Consider the following 22715-nt stretch of genomic DNA (forward strand, 5'->3'; position numbering starts at 1 on the left):
CTCTGCGCGGCCCGGTCCGGTTCGGCCCGGCCCGCCACGGGGAGGATGGGGCAGCCGCGGCGGCCGGTGATCGGCAGCGGCCCGGCGGCGCCATGACCGGCGAGAAGAAGAAGAAGAAGCGGCTCAACCGCAGCGTCCTGCTGGCCAAGAAGATCGTGATCCGGGACGGGGCCGGCGTGAGCGCGGGGCCGGGGGCTGCCGGGGGCATGGCGGGGACCGGCACCGACGGGAGCGCGGGCGGTGCCGGTGTCCGGTGCCCGGTGTCCGGTGCGGGCTGTCCCGCCGGGCCGCACTCCTGTGGGCGCCGCTGCCGCCGCCCCGGGACGCGCTGGTCCCGGCGGATGCTGGAGCATCCCGTGGATGCGCTGCGCCTGCCGGCTTCGCGCCGCTTTCCCGGTGCGCTCCCGTTCCTGGGCAGCAAAACCGGGGCAGGGAGTCGCTCACGGACCGCTGGGGCTGGGTTTGCGCTCCCTAGGCTGTCTGCAGAAGGAAGGTTTCAGAACAGCGTCTCTCGCTGCGTTCACGCGTGTTCGGGACGCGCGGAGCCGTGTGAGCTCTCTGCGCTGCGGGACGAGGCTGCTCAAAGGTTTTTGGCTTTGCTGTGTTTTGCAGCGCCAGGGCATCGGGGAGCCCAGCGTGTACCACGCCGTGGTGGTGATTTTCCTGGAGTTCTTTGCCTGGGGGCTGCTGACCACGCCGATGCTGACGGTGAGCGTGTCCCCATTAAGGTCTTAGCACGACCTTTCGTCGGGGAGCTGTGGAAAAGGAGGGTTTGGTTATGCAAAAAAAAAACAAACCAAAAGCATTTAGGCATATTAGTCTGGTAATATAAAATGCAAATTAAACATACAGACAGCACAAAGAGAGCAGCAGAGAAGTGATGTGCTGGCATAAAAAAGCCAGAGGGGGTTCAGGTGATGGGGAAAGGCTCTCTGAGCATGCTGGAGTGATTTATAGACCTGGAAAGCATTAATGGTAGTGGTTTTCCATACTGGAAAAGGCAGGCAGAGCTCTTCACATGGAGGCATTGTTGGCAGGGTATTTCCCCTTTTCCCTGGATTTTGCCCTTCCAGTCCTCTGGCTGGCAGATGATTACAGAAATTTTGCAGAAGTTGCTAGCTCTGACTCTTCCATTTAGTTTTGGTTTGTCTTCCCTCCAGGTCTTACACCAGACTTTTCCTCAGCACACGTTCCTGATGAATGGTCTGATTCATGGAGTCAAGGTGAGGAATATTCCTTCCAGGATTTCCTTTAAATCTGCCATGGGTGCAAGAAGGATAAGCCATTATTATTATTTATTTAGTTTGCTGGTGTCAGCCAATATTTGGCCACTTTGAGGGGGCTCTGGCAAACCTGATGCAAAAGGAAGGACACAGACAGCTGATTTTATTGAGCAGGAGTTACAGCAGCTGTGTGGTTCAGCTGGAAATAATCTCACCAGCATGAGATCAGCCCTGTGCCCATCCTTTGGAGCACAACAGAATGACAAATCAGTGACATCTAAACTTATTAGTGATAGAAATTGAAACCAAGTGGCCTCAGTGATCTCCAGGCAGGAGGTGGGAATCTGCTGTGGGATTGGGAAGCTTCTTGCCACTAGACCAGCATTCCCAGAGCAGAATTGCAGGCAACAGTTGTGAACAGGCAATAGTCCTGTGTTCTGACTGGGGAATCAGGCAACACAGACAGTTCTGGGCTGTCTCTGGCAAGAGGATCTTGGAAAACAGCCCCAGCACTGAAAGGCTCTGCCCTGCCTGCCTCGGGCTTGGGAGACATGGAAAGGCCTTGAATAATTTTATTTGTGCTTAATGGCCCTGTCTTCTCATTGTGTCTGTCCTGTCTCCATCTACAGGAGAAAGCTTTTCCCTGGAGCTGTGCCAGCAGCTCTCCAGGCCCTGGCAGGGCTGCCTGGGTGCCCAGAGCAGAGCTCTGCAGGGAGCAGGAGTGCTCAGTGGGGCCTTGCTGGTTGAGGATTTGGTTTTCCCTCCCTAAAAGGATGTGGGGAGTTGAATAAACTGCTCTGTTGTAACAGCATTGCTGCTTGTAGCAGTCAGGAATGGGTTGTCTCCTCCTGTTGTTGTTGAAAGCTCTCACTGAGGGGTTTCTCTGTCCTCTGGTCTGTCTGTCCATGCCAGGGTCTGCTCTCTTTCCTAAGTGCCCCGCTGATTGGTGCTCTCTCTGATGTCTGGGGCAGGAAATCTTTCCTCCTTCTCACCGTCTTCTTCACGTGTGCACCAATTCCTCTGATGAAGATCAGCCCATGGTGAGTTCACCCTCAGCAGAGCCCCAGGGTTCTGAGGAGGGGCAGCAGCAGGAGGCTGAAGGAGGGGGGTTTGCAGGTGCTCCTTTCAGGATGAGATGGAAGAGTCTCATCCATCTCAAGGACAAGGATGCTCAGCCTAGAGACTGACTTGTCTGGATTTGGAGGGTTCAGCTGGGAATAAAGGACTGGTCTGTCCTCTGTGCTTGTTCCCCAGCTCAGTGCATTGTTTCTATTAGGGAAAATAAGTGATAAAACTTCAGGGGTCTCCAGACCAAGACTCTATCTTCTTGTTCTGGTGCACTGGAAACAGGATGGACTGGGGGGAAAACAAGGGAGAGGCTCTGCTTCATCAGCTGTGGACCGTGGTGTGGTTGCTATCTAACTGTGCCTTGGGCTCTTGCAGGTGGTACTTTGCTGTCATTTCCATGTCTGGAGTGTTTGCTGTCACCTTTTCTGTGATTTTTGCCTATGTTGCTGATATCACACAGGAGCATGAGCGCAGCACGGCGTACGGCCTGGTAAGGAGCTGAGTCACTGGCCTGGCTTTGAAAGAAATATCTGGGGCTTTGCAGGTAGGAGAGATACAAAATTAGGATGGGAGATCTACTGACTGATCATGCAGTCTCCCTGTCCTGTTTGGGATTTAGCTCTGAGGGGGAGGCTGATCTCTGCCCTCTCTGAGTTGTGGAAACCAGCCTGGTCCTTCCCTTTTCCACACCAGGGGAGGGGAACCTGTGATGCTTGGTGTGATCCTGCCCTTCCTGTAGCTTTACTGACAGAACCACACAGGAATTGCTAGGACAGCTTTGATTCCCCTTTGCTATAACTGAGCCCAGGTGCACCAAGAGAATCCCTGCGAATTCTTAGTTACCTCTCCATCAAAGATGAGTTCCAGAAGTATCCAGGAGTTCCCCTGGCTCACTGGGGAGAGGGAAATGGGCTCTAAAGAAGAGGCTGTAGGGATGTTTTGTGCTTCCAGGTGTCAGCCACGTTTGCTGCCAGCCTGGTCACCAGCCCGGCCATCGGCGCCTACCTTTCCCAAGCCTACGGTGACACCCTGGTGGTTGTGCTGGCTTCAGGGGTGGCTTTGCTGGATATTGGCTTCATCCTGCTGGCTGTGCCCGAGTCCCTGCCTGAAGAGATGCGCCCGGTCTCCTGGGGAGCCCCAATCTCCTGGGAACAAGCTGACCCGTTTGCTGTGAGTGAGCCTGCTGCTGTGTGAGAAACGGATTTGTCAAAAATTCGTAGAAAACTTGTAGAAAATCCAACACTGCTGTTTGCCTGTCTGCTGGTAATGCTTTGTGTTTGCTTTAGTCCTGCTGACTTTTAAGGTGTTACGCTTTTGGTTTGGCTGGTTTTGTACCTGGAGATTTTTCAGTGATATAAAGTCAATTTTTAAAACATTTTTTTCTCATTCCCTGCAGTCCTTGAGGAAGGTGGGTCAGGACTCCACAGTGCTGCTCATCTGCATCACCGTCTTTCTCTCCTACCTGCCTGAGGCTGGCCAGTACTCCAGCTTCTTCCTGTACCTACGACAGGTCAGTCTCTGTCAAAGCTCTGTGTGCAGGAAATCCCGCCCTGTAAATTCAGTCAGAGTTGTGTCACCTGTCCCAATGTGGCTTTTCTTGGCCAATAAATCAGTAAAGCTGAAATTGTAAGAAACAGTGATTTGTTCCAGCTCTCCTGAAAAGTGTGTGAGCTTGCTGACTGCTCTAAGCATTGCCAGGGGCAAGGCCTGGCTTGGCTCCTTGCTGGTGTCTGCCTGGCCATCCTGCCTGTGCCACCTTCGGGCACTACAAGGGCAGCTCAGGGATTTAAAACCATTTCTTCAGCCAGAGGAAAATATTTTGTTTTATTCCTGTGGCAGCCCAAGGGCAGTGGCTGTTAATGTGCAGGTCCCTGAGAAGCAAGTTCGGTAAACATGAGTGACATTGATGCTCTTGTCACCTGGTACAAATCTGCCTGAAAAGTCCCTCTCTGATGTTTTCACAGGTCATTGGTTTTTCCTCAGAGACTGTAGCAGCCTTTATCGGTGTGGTTGGAATTCTCTCTATACTGGCTCAGGTGAGAAGCAATTTCTGTGTTGGCTTGAGCAGTCTGCTGTAAGAATGTCCAAAATTTCTGATTTTGGGGCCGCTGAGTTGTCAGAACTCCTGTGGCCACAGAGACTTTTGAAACAGAGAAGATCTTAAATTGGGAGGGACCCATAGAAGTCCCTCAGCTTTCTGTCCTCTTGTCTGCTGTTGTTTCCCTCTTTCTTTGCCCCTGCCTTGATGAAAACACCTGTTTTCCCTGTTTTCCTTTCCAGACAGTCGTGTTGGGAATTCTCATGCGCTCCATAGGAAATAAAAACACCATCCTCCTGGGACTAGGCTTCCAGATCCTGCAGCTTGCCTGGTATGGCTTTGGATCACAGCCTTGGTGAGGGTTCTTCCACATTTCTGTCCCTCTGTGGCCGCTCCCACCCTGCAGCACAGGGTGAGGGCACAGGGCTGCTCCTCACAGCTGCCTCCTTCCACCCCAGGATGATGTGGGCAGCAGGAGCTGTGGCTGCCATGTCCAGCATCACCTTCCCAGCCATCAGTGCCATGGTGTCGAGGAGCACGGACCCTGACCAGCAGGGTGAGTGCTTGGGGACCCATCTGATGGGGGGGTTCGTCCCAGCAGGTGCTGAGCTGGCACAAGGCCGTGGTGGTGGAGGGGTGTGCAGGAACATCTGTGCCAGCTGTGGAGTGTCACTACTCACAGCAGTATTGCCACTCTTATCTTTGACCACGGCTGGTGCTGTACTGGGCAACTCCCAAGTCATGCCAGTGGGTGTTTGGTGTTGTCCCTCTGAGGCTGCTGCATTTTGCCTGCCTCACTGTACATCTCTGAGCCCTCAATTTAATTCTAGTTAATTAGAAATTATTGCTTGATGTGCCCATGCTTATTTCAGTCTGCAAAGCAGCAAGCCCAGCATTACTGATTTTTCTAGAACCTGGCACTGAGTGAAGCTGCTCATCAGCAAACCCCTCCCCCTGCACATCAGCCCAGATCCTGTCTCTAAATATCTCTAAATATGTATCCTCGAATAAAACAAGTTTCTTTGGAAAGCTGAAGGCATTTCCCCCCTTCTTCCCTCTGTCCTTAGGTGTGGTGCAGGGGATGATCACTGGAATTCGGGGTCTGTGTAACGGCCTGGGGCCAGCACTCTATGGTTTTGTCTTCTATCTCTTCCACGTGGAGTTGAATGAAATGGCTGAGGTGGAAACTTTGGGCAAAGCCTCCAAACCCAACATGGCCAACCCTACAGATGAGGTACCTGCTGAGCTTTCTCACTTTTTGCTGGGCTATGTTTGCCCTCACGCTTGAATCATTCCTGTCTCTCTCTGTCTCTCCAGAGCAGCATCATCCCTGGGCCACCCTTCCTGTTTGGGGCGTGCTCCGTGCTGCTGTCGCTGCTGGTGGCCCTGTTCATCCCGGAACACAACCTGGCACTGAGGTCAGGCAGCCACAAGAAGCACAGCACAGGGGCCCAGGCCCACCCCCACAGCCCACCAGCTGGGGGGTCAGATGGCAAGGAGCCCCTGCTGGAGGACAGCAGCGTGTGAGGTGGGACAGGGACCTGCCTTCTGGCTCGACTCCACACCAAGGACGGACTCAGCAGGAGCTCGGGGAGGGGGGAGAGAGGGATCCAAGGTAACAGACTGTGCCACTAACAGCTACTGAGGAGGGATGAGGTTTCCCTTCGAGCCAAATACACCCAGCTGGTGCAAAAATGGAATTGTATCACCTGGTGCTGATGGAAAGGGGAGATACGGAGCTGCTCCACTGGAGGGATAGTTCTGGAAAGCAAACCTGCCCCAGTGTGCCCTGCCAAATGATCTGCTCGCTGCTGGAGGTGGAGCCAGCGTGGGCTGTGGTTGGTGAGAGCTCCCTGAGCTGTCCCTGGGATCAAATATGGCATTTGCTCCATGCCCCATCCCTGGCAGAGCTGTTCCTGCTGCTGGCACCCACCCCTGCACGCTCTGGTGACATGCTGAGGGGACAGGGTGTGTGTGAAGCACAGGGAGTGCAGCTCTGAGCTTCCTCTCCCCGTTCTGCCCCAAGTGAAACTTAGACCAAAAAAATAGAAATCTACTGACTTAATGTTCTGATGAAGAGGATAAAAATGAAGAAGTTGCAGCTGACACAGGGGAGAATGGGCAGGTGTGAGAAGGGCAGCTACATGAATTACAAGCATTTGGATGGCCACAAGAGCTGTGGTTCTGTTTGATTTTCTTGTCACTCTGAGGTGGCATTTGCCTGTTGCCTCTGTGGGCAGTAGGTAGAAGAATTTTTTCAGAAATCTTTTCCTGGAGCTGTGAGGGTTGTTTAGGAGAACAACTTGGCTGTGCTGAGCACTTTGGAGATGCGTGGTTTCCTGGGAGAAGGGTCAGAGAAATGATTGTTTACCTTGAGCATTGTACAAAACATGCTGGTTTGCCCCTGGGCTCCTGCCATCTGGTGCTAAACCCAAAGAGTGTCCAGAGCTGGTTTATTCTCAACCCAATAGATCCTGATGGTGAAGGCTGCATTGATTTGGACTTAGGGGTTTGGATTCCATGTGGCATTTCTGAGCCTGCTGTGGAGGCTTTTGTTTATGGAACAGTGGAACTGTAGCCTCTGCTGCAGGCTCAGCTGTGCTCAGAAAGAGCAGGAGGTGCTTGGAGTGTTGTGAAAGGAGCTGAGGCAAACAGGGAATGTGTGGTTGTTTATAGAAATGTGGCAGAGGGCAGGAAACAATTGTTCTGATTCGAGTAAATAAGTAGTGGTGGCATTGAGCAGTTCTGGGAAGTAAGGACCAAACCAAGGACACCTCAGGAATCCTTTGTTAAAGGAACTGAGGGTGCAGCAGCTGAACCAGTCTTGCCTTGGCTGCTCTCTGTTTGGGGTCCCCTCTCTGTGGGTTTGGGGAAGGTTACCCAGGGGAGAGCAGCCAAAGGGAGGCAGTGCTGGCCCTTTACATCGGGGATCTTTGCAGACACACAGCAGCAACTGCAAATGCCATTTGGTTGTCAGAGGTGGGTATTTAAGTGAACTGACAGTTTGTTTTGTGTTGATCTGGCCTGGTGGCAGCTCCTGTGCTCAGAACTAGGAGCAGCTGGGACACAGAGGGATGCTGAGATGGGTCTGGCTGCAGGTCTGGGGAGCAGAGCCAGCAGAAACTTCCTTGACCTGCCATGACTCCATTTTTCCCAAGCTCCTTGTGGTGACACTCCCAATTCCCAAACATTAGTGGGATGGTCAGTACTGTGTGTGCATGGCAAGCTTTTATCCTGAAGGAAATCCTGTCACTTGCACTTCCAGGCAGCAGTTCCCCCACCTCTGTTGGTCACAAAAATGCCTTTTTTAGACAGGACTTTCCCTGAGTCCTGGCAATCTGTTGATTTACATGGGTTAAAGTGAGCTGAAGTAGGTTTTTCCCTCACACACAGATGAAATAAAACATGGAACCATTACCTCGGAGCTTCACGGGTACAATATAGCGACAAGTTACAAAAAGACGAGCATAATTTATATGATATAAAGTATATAGAGATATATTTTTAAAAGTCCTCTCCCTTATTGCATAGTTTATTGAAACCAGTATGTTTCTGGTCCCGTTCCCTCTCACCACTGCTGCTGCCTGTGTCCTCTCAGCCTCTCCTTCCCCTCAGACCCCAGAACTGTCCAGAATCTTCCCTCCCAGGTCATGATGTGACCCCTGAGCTTCTGGAGATGCTGACTTGTGCATCGTGAGCCTGGAGTGTTTTGGTCCCTTTGTCAGCCCCCAAACTTGGGGCTTGGTGCTGCCAGCAGGGAGACTGCCAGGTCAGGGGCTGTGGCCTGCTTGGTGACCTGCTGTGGTGGCACTGGGCACCAGTGGGGTTACAGCACTGGGCAGCTGGGGTGGGGATATGGCAGCAGGTGGACGGAGGGGGGTACAGCACCAGGCAGCAGCAGGACCTCTACAGGTGCCATTACCAACAGAAAGGTGGTTTGTGCTGGTGTGCAGACCTGGCAGCAGGGGCTCTCTGAGGTGCAGGGAGCAAGCAGGGATCCCTTCCCACCCTATTGGGGTTCCTCTCACCTGGTTTGGTGGGGCCTCGGCCCGGTGCCTCCCCTTCCCTCAGCGCTGTTCTGCCTTGAGGTGACAGAGCAGGAGCTGGGCCAGGCGGTGCTGGAGCTGAAGTTACCAGAGCCAAATGAAGAACAACTTGTTCTGAAGGGCTGGTGCTTCCACAGCATCCCATGTGGAGGCTGGAAAGGCTGTGTGGAGCATTCAGCTAGTTTTGCCAATTCTTGTTACTTTATATGAAAACGCAACTTTTTAAAAAAGAATCTTTTCTTAAAATCTGCTTGATCTGCTGTGCAGTGCCTGAGCCCAGCTGTTTAACTTTGGGATTCCCAGGATTTGTCTGCAGGGACTTAAAGCCTGGGATGGTAACAGCAGTGCCCAAACACAAGGCAAAAATCATCTCAATTGCCTGTCAGCAGTCCTGGCAGGTCAAGTGAGTTTCAGCTGATCTTGTTGCATTAAAAACCTGAGTTACACCATTGCTTTCTCTTCTGCCATTAATTTTACAAAGTAGTAACTTTTTACTTCCCTGTTTTTATTCTTTTTCTGCACTCCAAAGGCTGTTGACAGCTGTGGTATCTTTAAAGTGTGGGCACTTGGCCCCACCTCTGCTCTCTCACCGTTCACCATCACGTGCGTTTGTGTCTCTTTTTTAAGCTAACGATAAAATGTATTTATTTCAGTTCAGGTTGTGTTTGGAACTGGCTAATCTCTCCCTCTGATGGATTATTTATTAAACTGCTGCTTTCCTGTTGTGTCAAAAGTCTCTCCCCTTATTCCTCTCCATCACCAGTGGTACCAGGCAGCTTCTGCCCAGAATATAAATTCCCCTTGAGAATTATGTGAAGATGTGGGATAGGTTTGGGGGAGCTGGGTCGGGGCTGCAGTCTCTGCACCAGCCCAGGATGGGAAGCAGGTCCCTGGCTCCTGTCTGCTGTCAGAATCTGAGGTATTGATGATTCTGAAATTGCAAAAAGTCTCTGTCTTTCAGCCCCATTGCCAAAGAAGAAGCCATAATTGGTCTGTGCTGGTTTCCAGGTTGTTTATTCTGTTTATCTCTCACATGTTCTGCTGCCCTGCCCAGCTCTGTCCTGCAGGGCAGCGTGTGGGGCTCTGCCCTCAGTGGGATGTTACAAACATTCAATACCAGAAACTCCCTGGGCTGGATTTACAAGAACGTGCCAATATCTGTCACCTACGTTGGACAGTGTGTCCCCAGCCTGAACCAACAGAAAAATGCCAACACCACAGTGAAACATGGAGGGCATGAAGAAGGAGAAAAAGGACAAGATACACCCAATTTCCTCCATCTTGTCCCCTTTGGACCTCTTATCTAGAATCCTAAAATTTTACTTTTGTACCTGTGCCACACTTAATTATTACTTATATCAAACATTCAGAGCTGGTAATTCATGCTGTAAGATTGAAAACTCTTTTCCATGGCCAGAGATCACAGCCAGTGTCTCTGGGGGCTCTGTCCAGGGGGGTTCCTGAGCCCTGCCAGGGTCCCAAACCTGCCAGGGTAGCCAGAGGGAAGCTCTGGATTCCCACAGCCTGCCCCACTGGAGCCTCTTCCTGGACTGGTTTTTAGTAGCCAGGCCTAATTTAGATCTTATCTAACTCATTTAAACACTCTTTGTGGTGGCTGAGGATGGTCATGAGTGACTAATATAATCCCAAAAAATATAACCACATCCAAGCCAGCTCTGGGATGGAAACTGGTGCTTGATGGATGGTATCCTGGAAACATGAGCTCTTACACAGCCTGTTGCTTCTGTATGTATTTCCTCTAGACTGGAGCTAGCTTTTGTTTTGTTGTTTCCATCTTTAATTGAGAGAAAACCTCCAACTTGTCTCACATGAGCTCGCTGGAGAACAAAGGGCAGGTGTTGCAGTGCAGGATGTTGTTGACCACGCTATCCCCTGGTGTGGTGGCTGCTGGGGCAGTGGCAAAGCCTTGTCCCTTCTGGTGACAACCTGGGGCCAGACCCCAACCCGAGGGGCTCCGGGGGTATCCTGTGCTGGAGCCAGCACTCGTCCCTTGGTGCTTTGTGTCTCCACATTGAACTGTTTTGTTTCCTGAGCAACATCTCTGGACAAAGTATTGCCCGGTGGGAGGAAGCACAATCGGCTTCCAGGAAAGGTGTTCAGGCCCGAGTCTGGAAATCCAGCGTTCCCTTCGTCCCTTCAAAGGCTTCCTGTGGCCTGCAAAACACTGCTGGTGAGTAACTTGCTCCTTCTGCCCTGTGCACGCAACCTGGTGCAGTCCCTGTGCTCCTCTGGGCTGGGGGAAGCTCTGAATCCATGGAGGACAGGTCCCAAGCAGGTGGTGGAACAGGGGTGTGGTGGGTCCACTGGGGCAGGCACATTCTTCTCTCTCTCAAGATTTTTTCATAGAAGAGCACAGAGACAAGAAAGAGAAAACAATTTCTATTTCTGCTCCTTGTTTTTCCCATGTGGAATGTTTTTAGAGAAATGTTTACCTGGAGTGATTGCTTGATTAGATTCTGGTGAGGATTGTTTGAACCTGATGGCCAATCCAACCCACCTGGGGCTGGACTCTAGAGAAAAGGTCACAAGTTGTTAGTTAGATATAGTAGTTAGAAAAATAGGTATGCAGTTTTAGTATCTCCTCTAAATAGTATATTAATGTAATCTAGTATAGTTAGAATAAAGAAATAATTCAGCCTTCTAAACTAGAGTCAAACATCATCATTCCCACCAGGTTCACCCGTATTTACAATAGGTCCACCTATATTTACAATAGGTCCACTACTCAGGGTGAGCAAGAGCTGCCCTGGGGGCTCTGCCACGTCACTCTGAGCTGCCCCAAGTCCCCTGAGCTGTCCAAATTCCCTTGACCTGCCCCTGGCTCTGTGGCTGGGCCGTTGGAACTGGAGGATTATCAGGTTTCCATGACTCCAATTTCCTCTGGGTGGCTGAGGCAGCTCTGGGCACTCCAAGCCCCAAAACAAAGTACAGCACAAGGTGTGGGACTTTCTGGTAACTGCTAATTTCTTGAGGTCCAGGAAAGGTCTGGGGGAGCTTCTTTTGGAGATGAGGTGGTTCCATAAATGCTCAGCTCTCATTCAGACACCGATTCAGGGGTTTTCTCATCGCACCAGTGCCGCAATCAGGGTTGTGAGAGATGCAAGTGAAACCCTGGCACCACGTGTGTGTCCTCAAGGTTCCCAGACACATTTCTGGGAAGAGCCTGGCAGTGTGAGAGCAGCCCTGGCCATGGCTTGTCCCAGGTTTGGGCATGGCAGGGAGGCTCTGGTGGCTGCTGGAAAATCCAGGAAGTGGCTCTGTTAACACAGGATGGAAGGAACAAAAACCCCAGCATCATTAATCAAAAACCCCAGCATCATTAATCACCTGCTTCGGCTGAGTGTGCACATTTGGTGGGAAGTGTTTACAGAGCACTTTCCTCGCTCAGAGGCCCCCTGCACCCTCAAGAGAATTAATGGCATGACCTTCTAAAAGAATGCATGGCATGCCCAGTGCACGGAGCTGCCTCTCAGAAGTTTCCAGATGAGAAATGCCCAGGTCCTGTGGTGACACTGGGTGCAGAGATGGGCATGTTCCTCCCTCAGCCCTTTAGGACCTTCCCCAGCCTTGGCTGCAGTCTGGCAGGGTGGGATGGGGCAGAACAGGGCTCACCCCTCCACGGGGAGCTGGGCAGGAAGGAGGGAGTGAGGCCAGACCCAGCGTGGACCCAGGACAGATGCTGAGGGCCTTGAGGCTGGATAATGCAGGGTGTTCCACACCTTCTCTGTGGTGACACTTTCTCCATCTGTACCACAAGACCAACCCCCACACGAACACCTGATTCCATCCCTGAAAACAGCCTTTTTAAGGAATAAACGGGAATAATCAGCTCACCAACAGGGCTGACCACGGGTCCTGGCTCTGCTTTTGGGGCAGGGGCTCACAGGGCCTTTTCCACAGCTGTGTGTCCCCAGCAGCTGTGGGGTCATGGAAAGGCTGGTTTGCCTCTGGGGGAGTGATGTAGCCTGCAAAAAACAGGGATAGAGCTGGATCTGAGCCACATCCTGGCGTGCAGGTGCCTGTGCAGGGCTCCCCGGTGGGGTGATGGGGGCCCCTGCAGCCACACGGGGACCCTTTGGGACAGGGACTTTCCCAGCTTTGGGGGGGCTGCCAGCTTGGCCGTCGGCTGGGTGTTGTGCAAGAGCCGAGCCTGGAAGAAAATCACAAACCTCCCTCTGGAAATACCCCTTGGGCGGGAAGTTGTGGAGGTCCTGGGGCCGGTGCTCGTAGGGGCGGTTCCTACAGGGCTTAAGAAGGGCTGAGGTTGGAGCCGGCGGCCAGAAGGAGACAGACAGCCCCGGCCAGCAGCACCTGCTCCCTGGGGAGGGGAAAGGAAGAAAAGAAGGGAAAACCAAGCCCGCTGTTGTGCGGGATGGGGCCGGCTCCTGTCCTTCTCCTCCTCGGCTCGCTGTGGGGCTGCAGCGGTGAGTGCCACAGGGCCAAGAGCCACCCTAATCCCCCAATTCCCCTCTGTGCTGCTCTCCTTGCTTCGCCCTACAGCCCCAGGACCTCGCTGTCACCCTGTCCCCATGCCACTCGGAGCTGTGGGGAGCTGGTGGCTGTCCCCTCCCCTGAGCCTGAGCTTTCCTCCTGCCCAGGTCGCTCCGCTGGCAGGCTGGTGGTGACACCGCAGCAGCCCGTGGTGCCCTTTGGGGGCTCGACAGACCTGAACTGCTCCTTGGCCTGCGCAGGGGGCAAGGTGGACTGGAGGGGGCTGGACACCGCCCTGGGGACCATCTCCTCCTTCTCCACCCACAGCATCCTGCACATCAGGCACGCCACCGTGGCCACGGAGGGCACAAAGATCTGCCAGGGCAGCTGCCACGGGCAGCACTACCAGGCAACCGTCATGCTGAAGGTCTATGGTAAGCGCTGCCCAGCTGTCACTCGCTGCCTCCCAGCACAGCCCTGGACCCCCAGGGCAGCCCCTTTCCTCCTGAGCTATGCTGTGCTGCCAAAAATCACCTTTGACTCTTTTCCAGCCCTCCCAGACACGCTGAGGCTGGAGGCAGCTCCCCACATCTTGCGCCCGGGTCACCCCGCCAACCTGACCTGCTCGGCCATGCGCCTGTATCCTCCCACCGGGCTGGCCCTGGCCTGGTACCGGGGGCACCAGCTGCTGCAGGAACCAGATGTTGACTGCGAGGAGGAGGCTGAGGAGGAGCTGTGTAGTATGGTTTCCACCCTGTCAGTGACAGGGACAGAGGTGGCAGAAGGGGTGGAGTTCAGGTGCGAGGTGACGCTGCAGGTCGGGCAGGAGACCTTCACCAGAGTGGCATCTCTGGTGGCAAGTGCTGAGGGTGAGTGCCAGGAGGGGCTGGGACCCCAACCTGCATGTACCCCATCCCCTGGAGCCAACCCCCAGTGCCCTGTGCTCCTCGGAATAGCTCTGCCAAGCAGCAGCAGCCACTTCTGCACCACTCCCGAATCTCCCATCCCCATCCCTGCCCCACCTGGCAGTGCCCCTGTGCTCCAGCTCGCTGTGCCCAGGGCCTGGAGGAGGTTGGGGCTGCAGCGAGGTCACCTGTGACCAAGGCCTCTGTGTGTTTGCAGCTGTGGTGGAGCAGCCAGCAGCCGTGGCCACCTCCACGGGGAGCCCCAGCACAGCCAGGCCTGTGGCCACCACAGCACTCCCTCCAGGGAGTGTCCCTACAGGTGATGCCACCACAGCACGGGAGCCCAGCGCTGGGACCACTCTGGATCTAGCTGCTGTCACCAAGCCCTCCTCCACGGTGCCCTCTGTGCCCCAGGACCTCATGGCAGGCAGCCCCATGGCACGTGTGGCCACCAGCACCCTCCCTGGCTCTGGCACGGCGGCGCCAGGGCCATCCGTGGGGACAGTGCCCGCCTGCAGCCTGCAGATCCGGTCGCTGCCTCCCACCGGGACGTGGGGCAGGGCCCTGCGCATCGAGTGCCAGGCTCGGTGCACCGGAAACGCCACGGTGGGCTGGCTCCGGACCCCCGCAGCCCTGTCGCAGTACCGGGAGGAGTCTGCGGGCAGCAGCTCTGCGCTGTGCCTGGACCGCGCCGAGCCCTGGCACCAGGGCCACTACCAGTGCGCCCTGCTCGGCCCCCGCGCCCAGATGGCCAGCCTGGAGGTGATGGTGGTGGATGGTGAGTGCTGGTGATCTGCAGACCCCTGCCCACATCGCCTGGGCGGAGCTGCAGCCCCTCTGTCCCTGCCACAGCTGGAGCTGGGGGGATGCCATGGTTTAGTTGAGGTGTTGGGGACATGGGTTGGACTCGATGATCTTGAAGGTCTCTTCCAACCTGGTGATGCTGTGAATTCTGTGATTCGCTCACCCCTCGGCATTTCCTGCCCGGGCTGCAATAACAGCTCCGTGTGTTCGCAGATTCCTTCAGCTCCAGCTCCATTGCTATGGGGACAGCGGGATCGCTGCTGGGGCTCATCGTGACCGCTGCCGTGTCTCGCCGCCTGTGGAAACGATTCAGATCGCGGTAGCAGCTGTGCTGGGGGTGGTAGCAGCCGGCTGACGGCCCGGCCCTCCAGCCCTGTCCCCGCTGTCCCCCGGCTGTCGCGGGCCTCGCCCGGGCCCTGGCCAGCAGGACGGACAGCAGGGCGAGCAGCTGCCGCGGGAGGCAAAGCCTGCAAGGGCAACGAGCAGAGGCGGCACAGGGACACGTCCGGGACTGGATCCCCGCGGGCTGGCACCGAACACCGGGCTGGGCCCGGTGCTCGGGCACCGGCGGACGGGCGGGAGCACGAAGGCGCTCGTCCGTCACAACAGAACGTCCGAGGCAGCCCCGGGGGGAGCGTGGGCGCGGCGAGCGGGTGGCACCGCTGCTCCAATAAAGAGCTGTTTCCGTTCGAGCCCTCTGCAAAGTGTCCTTTGGGCCTGGGCGACCCCGGTCCCGCGGCCCCTCACCGGCCCCGGGACACCGGCGGCGTCCGCCCGGTTGCCAAGGGCGGGGCATCTACCCTCAGTAGACATGGCGGCCGCGGCGCCAGCCGCGTTGATAACGCAGCTCCTTTGCCCACACTCAAGATGGCGGCCACAGCCTCGCCCAATGGCGGCGTTCTCACACCGCCTCCCTGCCCACAGATTGGCTGCCAGAGTGCAAGATGGCGGCACAAAAACTTCCGGCCAGGGCGGAAGTACGGTCCAAGATGGCGGCGCACGAGAAGCGGCGAGCGGCCGCCGCCCCGGTGCCGGCGGGGGGCAGCGGGCTGCCGGAGCCGGGGCGGGCAGCGCCGGGGGGCGGCGGGCCAGCGGAGGGCAGCGCGGCGGAGTTCCTGCTGCGAGCCGGCGTCACGGCCATGGTGCGGGAGGCGCTGCTCAAGGTGCTGGAGGCGCGGCCCGCCGAGCCCGTGTCCTTCCTGGCCGAGTACTTCGAGCGGCTGGTGCTGGCGGAGGCGGCGGCGGAGCCCCCGGGGCCGCCGCAGCGCCTGGCGCGGGCGCTGTGGTACGTGTGCCTGGCTCATCACTCGCACAGGTGCGGCCGGTGGCGGCGGAGGGCGGCGGGGACGGGGGGCGAGGCCGCCGGTCTGTGTGTGTGCCCTGTCGCGACAGGACGGCCTTCGACAGCAACGCCGGCGCGGCCTACGAGGTGCTGGGCTGCGGCGGGCGGCGGCGGGCGGCGGGCGTGGACGGGCGGCTCTACAGCGAGCTGCTGCGGCGCATCTGCCAGCGCGGGGCGGCCCCGGCCGAGGCGGCGGCCGAGCTGCTGCGCCGCGTCCGCTGCCGCGACCACGAGGCCGTCCCGTTCGACGTGTTCCGCTACGGCGTCCTCACCTGCTGCGTGCTGCTGGAGTTCGCCGCCAAGGCCGACGCGCTGTTCGCCGTGCTGGGCGCCGGGGACTCGGCGGACAGCCGGCTGTGCCAGGCCGTGCTGCGGGCGCTGGAGGACGCGCTGGGCGCCGGGCACGGCTCCCGGCCCGCCCGCTACCTGGAGGCCGGCTCCCGGCTGGGCCCCGACAGGCTGGCGCTGGCCATGGACCAGGCGCTGCAGGAGAGGAAGCTGGGCTCCTCCATGAGCAGGGAGGAGTTCCTGAAGAAAGCCACGGCGCTGTTCATAGCGAAGGTGAAGCCCGTGGAGTGATGCTGGGTGGGAGCGGCGCTGGCTGCCGGCCCTGCGGGGCCCCGCTCGAGCTGCACGGTGAGCACGGGGCGCCGGCTGCAGAGCCCTGCTGTGCCTAACAGGAGAGTCCCAGTTCCCACACTGCCTGCCCTGCTCTGATGGTGCCCAGCAGCTCCGTGTCCCTGCGTGGCTCCTCTGGCCCTTTCAGGGGTTATCCAGGACTGACGTGGAGGCTGTGACCCATGGAGCTGCTTTAGGCAGTGAAATGACCCAGAAGGAACAAAGTGTGGGGCTGGGCTGTGGCTGCACAGGGCCAGCTGGGGAGGGCTAAGGTGGTTTGGGATGTGGAGTGCAGGTTCTGGATGAGACACATCCCCTCCCCCTGGCACCAGCTGCGTGTCGGGCCAGGGGTTATTTATTTAAACTTGTCTGATCGTTATTTATACTGTTCAATTCCTGGTTTGCTGTAAGACATTAAAGCTTTTTTATTATTTTTTTAGTGGCCAGTTTCTTCTCTCCTGGCAGCATGAAGTGCCAGAACGAGCTGCAGAAGTGCCCAGATCCCTGAGGCACACTCCGTGCCCAGGGGTTAGTGTTGGCAGCGGGTGCAGGACTGTGGAACACCCGAGTGGAAGAGCCGGTGGGAGGATCCCCGCGGGCTGGGGACGCTGTGCGGGGCGGATGTTCTGCTCCCCGCGGGCAGGACGCGGTGCTGCTCTGGGTGAGGCTGCGGCTGGCGGCTCCTGACGCAGCCACAGCTGACGGGATGTGACACAAAGGGAGGCGCGAGCCGGGGATACCGGAGGCGGTGTTCATTCGCTCCTTTTCCCGGTGCTGCCCCGGCAGCGCTGTGAGTTGTCACACAGCCGTGGCACCGCGGGCTGACCGGGCATTCTGCGCGCTGGGGGGCCGCTCGCCGATCGGTGCGACCGGGAGCACCGGCGCCCATCCCCGGCCCCGCCCCGCGCTCTGAGCGCTCGGCGACACCCCGGGGGCGGTACCGGGGGAGCCACGCCCCTCCCGGGACTCCAGCGCCGCCGGTGCCGCCGCCGCCCCCCGAGCCCCGGCATGGCGCGGCCCGCCGTGCCCAGCTCGCAGAAGGCGCTGCTGCTGGAGCTGAAGGGGCTGCAGGAGGAGCCCGTGGAAGGCTTCCGCGTCGGGCTGGTGGACGAAGGGGACCTGTACACCTGGGACGTGGCCATCTTCGGCCCCCCGGACACCCACTACGAGGGCGGGTACTTCAAGGTGAGCGGCGGCGGGGAGGGCTCGGGGGTGCGGGGAAGGCAGAGCAGGCGGTGTCGGGATGTGTTTTGGGAAGGAATTTCGGAAGGGGTGAGACTCCATGAGTGTGGGGGTCGTGACAGAGCTGCTCCCGGGCTTGGGGGCGAGTTGAGGGTCAGGGAGAGCTGGGTACACCCCTGGTGCTTTGGAGTGGTGCGCCGGTGGCTGCTGCCAAACCACCGAGGGTCCCCTTCGTTGTGAAAAGCATTTGACCCCCTTGGAGGGGCCTCGACCACCCCCCTGCCCCCCTGGTCTGAGGGTGCAGGACAGCAGCTCCAGGTCGCTGAGGTTCCCTTTCCTGGAGAGGATCCGAGGGAAGAGACAAAAGTCCCCCGAGCGAAGGCAGAGACAGCCCAGGGTGGGAGCAGGGAGCTGGGTTGGGGAGTGAATGTCGTGGCTTGCTTTGGGGTTTGAGGTGGAAGAAGGTGTTTGGCAGCCTAACTGCACAATCCCCCCCACCTCGGCAGGATGTGTGTGTGCTCTTCTTCCCAGGTGTTGTGCAACTTGGGGTAGCTGTTTTCTTCCTCTTTCTCATCCTTCCTGCTCCGCTGAATGTTTTCATCCTGTTGCTGTCAGGGTGGGGATGCACAGGGTGAGTCACCCAGGGTTAGCTGTGTTTGTTTTCCCGGGCTGGCAGAGCTGATGCTTCAGAGCCAGGTTTCATCTCTTCACTGAAGTAGAGGGTTTTTATTTTCCCATAGCATTTTGGTGTGAGACCCTCTGAACTCTCACCCTTTCAGCCACTGTTGTTCCTGTTGTGTGCTCGAGAGCTTCCAAACTCAGCACTGAGGGTGCTGGTGAGGCTGTGCATAAGAGGAGAGCAGAGGGGCTGAGTCCTCTCCAGCCTGTGGGGACCAACAACTGCAGGGTGGGGTTGTTGCTGTCCAAGCCCCCTTTGGCATCGCTTTGCCTTGGCCGGTTTTGTTCTGATCCCCTCTGACACAACAAAGGGGATTATTCTGCCATGTTCAGCTGTTTGGCCAGAGCCCAGCACGGGGCTGGGTGTCACTGCCCTGCACTCCACACACACACAGCACAGCCCCCGCTGCACTTTTCCTCTCCCCACCCTGTGCCACGAATCCAGTGTCTGGATTTTCTTCTACGTGAACTGGGGGAGCAAGAAGCATTCAGGAGTTGTCGTGTTGAGTCTTGATCTGGAAGTTTGCTCCCAGGGCTTGGAAACAGCTGAAACACTGGGAAGTTGTGCAGCCACACAGGGAGAAGCTGCCCCCGTCCCCTTGGATTCCTGGTGCTGGTGGGTTGGGGCGGTCTCTGAGGACTGTGGGATGTTGCTGTAGGTCCCTGTGCCCCCTCAGGCTTCACTCAGAGTTGGACAGGGAACCCCTCTTTGCCCAATCTCAGCCCTGTGGGTTTGGCAGCTGTGGGAGGAGCTGGTGGTGGCTGAGTGTCTCTGCTGGAGCCCTGGGCTGCAGCCTGAGCTTCATGTGATTTTATTTTTAGCCCCCAAGCTGTGCGCTGCGGCCAGTTTGGACTGGGTCTCTTCTCAGCAGTGACAGGCTATTTTTAGATTTGGTTTTTCATCAGAGCACCAAACACCTGATGCTTCCTTCCTGTGAGCTCTGAAGGGTAAACAGCTTTTCCTCCAGTGGCACAGCCATGGTCTGTCCCTGACAGCAGCTCTGGGGGTGACCCGGACTCTCTGCCTGGCTCCGTGTGCTGCTGTGGGGCTTGTGCTGGGTGCTCACAGCAGCTCCTGCTGGTTCCTCTGCATTGGAGAGCACTGGGTTAGCACCAGTGGGCCCTGCTGGACAGGGGGGTATGGGCAGAATGGGGGGCAAGGAGCTGCTGCTGGCCGCAGACCCTTTGCTCACCCCACTCTGTGTGGTGAGAGGTGCCCCCAGGGCTGGTGTCCTGCCCACGGAGCTGGCTGGCACAGAGGCTCTGTCCCAGCAGGTGCCCAGCTGGGCTTGGCAGAGGTTCCTTGTTCCCAGAGCTGTCAGAAGCTCTGTGGTTTCCGTCCCTTCCTTCTCACAAGCTGATGTTCTCCTTATTGTTCTCCTGCAGGCTCGTCTCCGCTTTCCCATCGACTACCCCTACTCTCCTCCTGCCTTCAGGTTCCTCACCAAAATGTGGCACCCCAATATCTACGAGGTAGGTCCCTGGGACAGCGGGGAGGCTCTTGGACAGTCAGTGGACACGTGTGCCTCTGTTGTGATGGCACTGGATGCAAATGCCAGCCTTTGGCACTGGACACTCTGTGCCTTTGGCGATGAGTGCCTGGCACAGGGAACTCCACTAATGAGCTCACGCAGCCCTTTGCTGTCCCAGTGCAGACTCCAGGTCAGCCAGGCTTGCAGGCCTGATGGCTCCCACGCTTGGGGACATTGTGCCTGTGCCAAGAGTGGCTGCAGGGCAAGCAATGTGCCTGGGGCCCACGGCGGGGGCACAGCGTGCTGGGCATTGGGCAGCCTGACCTGAACAGTGCTGGCAGTCATGGGGTGCTTGTCCACTTTTGTGTCCCTCCTATGGGACTGAGGGGACAGCTTGGGTCACCTCACCTGGCTTCAGCCAAAGGGAAGAGTGAGCGAGGAGATCCTGTGGCAGCAGCTCCTGAGGATCCTGTTTCTCTTGTGCTTGCAGACAGGTGATGTCTGCATCTCCATCCTGCACCCGCCCGTGGATGACCCTCAGAGCGGGGAGCTGCCGTCGGAGCGCTGGAACCCCACCCAGAACGTGCGGTGAGGCCGGGGGGACCACGGGCACGAGGCTCATCCAAGGGCAGGGGTGGGAGGATGGGGACAGCCTCCTGCTCCCAAAGCCTGCAGGAGGTGCCAGGGGGCTGCTGAAGGCTCTCAGGCTGTTGGATGGGCTGAAGAACAGCCAGAGCTTGTGTGTGGATGAGTGTAGCCAGCCCATGTCCCCTGCCCGGCCTGCTCCCCTTTGCTATGACCTCTCTTGCTGTGGACAGCACAAGGCTTTCCCACGGACAGAGCAGGGCTGCTGGCACTGCTGGGGTGCTGCTGACCTGTCTCAGCTCTGACCTGCTCATGTTTCTCCACACCAGAACCATTCTGCTGAGTGTGATCTCGCTGCTGAATGAGCCCAACACGTTTTCCCCGGCCAACGTGGACGCCTCCGTGATGTACCGCAAGTGGAAGGAGAGCAAAGGGAAGGACCGGGAGTACACAGACATCATCAGGTGCGTGCTGAGCCTGGCCCGGCAGCACGGGCTGTGCTGGGATCCTGTGGGACACGGGCTCTGGGGGGCTGGGGTGCAGAGCTCTGTTCTCATCCTTCACTTCTCGCCCTCCAGAAAGCAAGTGCTGGGCACCAAGGTGGACGCTGAGCGGGATGGAGTGAAGGTCCCCACCACGCTGGCTGAGTACTGTGTGAAGACCAAGACTCCAGCCCCAGATGAGGGCTCAGACCTCTTTTATGATGACTATTATGAGGATGATGAGATGGAGGAGGAAGCAGAGAGCTGTTACGGTGATGAGGATGACTCCGGCAATGAGGAATCTTGATGGCCCTCTGGCATTGCAAAACTTCCTATAAACTACTGGATTTTACCTCAACTAGAACAAACTGGTTTGAATTTAGGATCTGTCAGCCCTGAAATTAACTCTCTACCTCGCAGGGAGACTATTCTGCTGTTGCAAAGGAAATCCCATTGCTGTCTTTGTAGGAAAAGATAAACCCCCTATTTTATAAACTTCCTGGGGGACGGGTGGAGAGGGGGCATTCACAAAGCCACAGAAACTGAGGTGCTGGTGGCTCTGCCTGGCTGAGGAGTGACAACCAGCCTGGTGTTGGCTGCCCCTCATTTGTGTTCAGCTTCTCTTCAGCCTCATAGGGTAGGAGCAGTTTGGGGTGCTTGTGGGGGTAGTGAGTGGTTGCTTTAGTGGGGGGCAGCATGTGAGTGCTGTCTTGGCTTTCAAGACCTTTTAGGGTTCACCCTGCAGCCATCTGGGTTGTCCCCACGTGACCCTTTTGCCTTCCCTGCCCATGATGCTGGAGCTGTGTTCACAGGGAGAGGGGCACCAGGGAGGACTTGCCCAGCAGCCACCAGCACTGGGCATGTGGGGATAGTGTGTTTGTGGTTTTTAACTAGCTGGGAGGGATGGGGTCATGCTGAGTATTTCTGCTTCTGGTTTTTTTTTGGACACTATTTAATAAAGTTCTTCCAGGGAAGGGTTGTGATGCACAAGTGAGGTTCTGCCCTGGCCATAAGGGATTTGTGTCAGACATGGACTGGCATGGAGCAGTGGGTGGATGGGCTGGCTGCTCTCCTGGGGCTGCAGGGCAGCTGTGGATCTCACAGTAACCCTCTGCAGCATGGGCAGGAGGGTCTGGGCAAGGTTGCCTCTGGTCTGGAGAGCATCTCTGCCCTTCCCAGGCAACATTCAGTCCCTTTGCCCTGGAGCTGTGGCCAACACTCAGCGTCTGCCTGGGCCAAACTCTCCAGTGCTGCACGGGGAAGGTGTTTGCCTTCTCCTGCCTGGGCAGTGCCTGGCTGTGCTCGGTGGTAGCTGATGGGTGCCCTTGCAGCTGCTCTGACCTCGTGGGGTGTGCCCTGAGCCCACAGACTGAACTGGCTGGGACATGCCAGCTCAGGAGACTGCAGGGAGCTCCCCAGACTGTGGTGAGCTCCCAGCCCGGGGCGCTGCCGGCGCCTCGCCCGGCTGGGATGGGGCGAGCAGCCTCGGAGCCAGGGCAGGGCCAAGGCCCTGGCACAGCGCCTGCCTGGGGCTCCTGCCCCTGCTGCACAAAGCTCCTCAGAGGGGTAATGAGCAAAACTTCCCTCGGCTGGAGTCGTGCAAATGGGATCAGGGCTTGAGTGACACCTGGGACTGCACGCGGCGAGGGCATGTGCTTTATTGCCTTAGGAAATGAGGCTAAAAGGTGAATAGGATTATTGTCGCTTTATTCAGGCCTGGCAAATGGCTTCCAAGGTCACCCGGCCCGGCCGGCATGGAGCAGCAGCCCTGGCTGCTTGTCCACAGCCAGCTTCTCCTTCCTTTCCTGGGGGGCTGCTCT

General features: G+C 57.2%; 4 protein-coding genes across 4 annotated transcripts; all 4 read left to right on the top strand.

Annotated features, from left to right (window-relative positions):
• LOC110475753 (hippocampus abundant transcript 1 protein) lies at positions 1-9108 on the top strand. Its single transcript, XM_021540118.3, has 12 exons — positions 1-176; positions 613-708; positions 1161-1223; positions 2136-2263; positions 2667-2781; positions 3243-3461; positions 3688-3801; positions 4256-4327; positions 4572-4684; positions 4788-4885; positions 5397-5563; positions 5647-9108. The coding sequence occupies exons 1-12, from the start codon at positions 93-95 to the stop codon at positions 5854-5856; spliced, it is 1479 nt and encodes a 492-aa protein (XP_021395793.3). The 5' UTR covers positions 1-92; the 3' UTR covers positions 5857-9108.
• A 3660-nt stretch (positions 9109-12768) lies between these two features.
• Positions 12769-14880, top strand: MADCAM1 (mucosal vascular addressin cell adhesion molecule 1). The gene is given in 3 exon segments (XM_031507094.2): positions 12769-13696; positions 13950-14510; positions 14750-14880. Coding segments are annotated over 3 exon segments (1620 nt in total).
• Positions 14881-15525: 645 nt separating this feature from the next.
• Positions 15526-16929, top strand: TPGS1 (tubulin polyglutamylase complex subunit 1). Its single transcript, XM_021540121.3, has 2 exons — positions 15526-15851; positions 15929-16929. The coding sequence occupies exons 1-2, from the start codon at positions 15526-15528 to the stop codon at positions 16455-16457; spliced, it is 855 nt and encodes a 284-aa protein (XP_021395796.1). The 3' UTR covers positions 16458-16929.
• A 521-nt stretch (positions 16930-17450) lies between these two features.
• Positions 17451-21869, top strand: CDC34 (cell division cycle 34, ubiquitin conjugating enzyme). The gene is made up of 5 exons (XM_021540125.3): positions 17451-17681; positions 19743-19829; positions 20319-20416; positions 20743-20877; positions 20992-21869. The coding sequence occupies exons 1-5, from the start codon at positions 17505-17507 to the stop codon at positions 21200-21202; spliced, it is 708 nt and encodes a 235-aa protein (XP_021395800.1). The 5' UTR covers positions 17451-17504; the 3' UTR covers positions 21203-21869.
• The last annotated feature ends 846 nt before the right edge of the window (positions 21870-22715 follow it).

Source organism: Lonchura striata, chromosome 28 (assembly GCF_046129695.1).
Source record: "Lonchura striata isolate bLonStr1 chromosome 28, bLonStr1.mat, whole genome shotgun sequence".
Lineage (NCBI taxonomy): Eukaryota > Metazoa > Chordata > Aves > Passeriformes > Estrildidae > Lonchura > Lonchura striata.

Bases quoted from the DNA above. Each gene is read 5' to 3' on its own strand.
- TPGS1 (XM_021540121.3), top strand. From the start codon at position 15,526: ATGGCGGCGCACGAGAAGCGGCGAGCGGCCGCCGCCCCGGTGCCGGCG. The intron at 15,852-15,928 runs GTGCGGCCGGTG...CTGTCGCGACAG, and splicing joins CTGGCTCATCACTCGCACAG to GACGGCCTTCGACAGCAACG.
- CDC34 (XM_021540125.3), top strand. From the start codon at position 17,505: ATGGCGCGGCCCGCCGTGCCCAGCTCGCAGAAGGCGCTGCTGCTGGAG. The intron at 17,682-19,742 runs GTGAGCGGCGGC...GTTCTCCTGCAG, and splicing joins ACGAGGGCGGGTACTTCAAG to GCTCGTCTCCGCTTTCCCAT. The intron at 20,417-20,742 runs GTGAGGCCGGGG...TCTCCACACCAG, and splicing joins AACCCCACCCAGAACGTGCG to AACCATTCTGCTGAGTGTGA.
- LOC110475753 (XM_021540118.3), top strand. From the start codon at position 93: ATGACCGGCGAGAAGAAGAAGAAGAAGCGGCTCAACCGCAGCGTCCTG. The intron at 3,802-4,255 runs GTCAGTCTCTGT...ATGTTTTCACAG, and splicing joins TCTTCCTGTACCTACGACAG to GTCATTGGTTTTTCCTCAGA. The intron at 4,328-4,571 runs GTGAGAAGCAAT...TTTCCTTTCCAG, and splicing joins TTCTCTCTATACTGGCTCAG to ACAGTCGTGTTGGGAATTCT.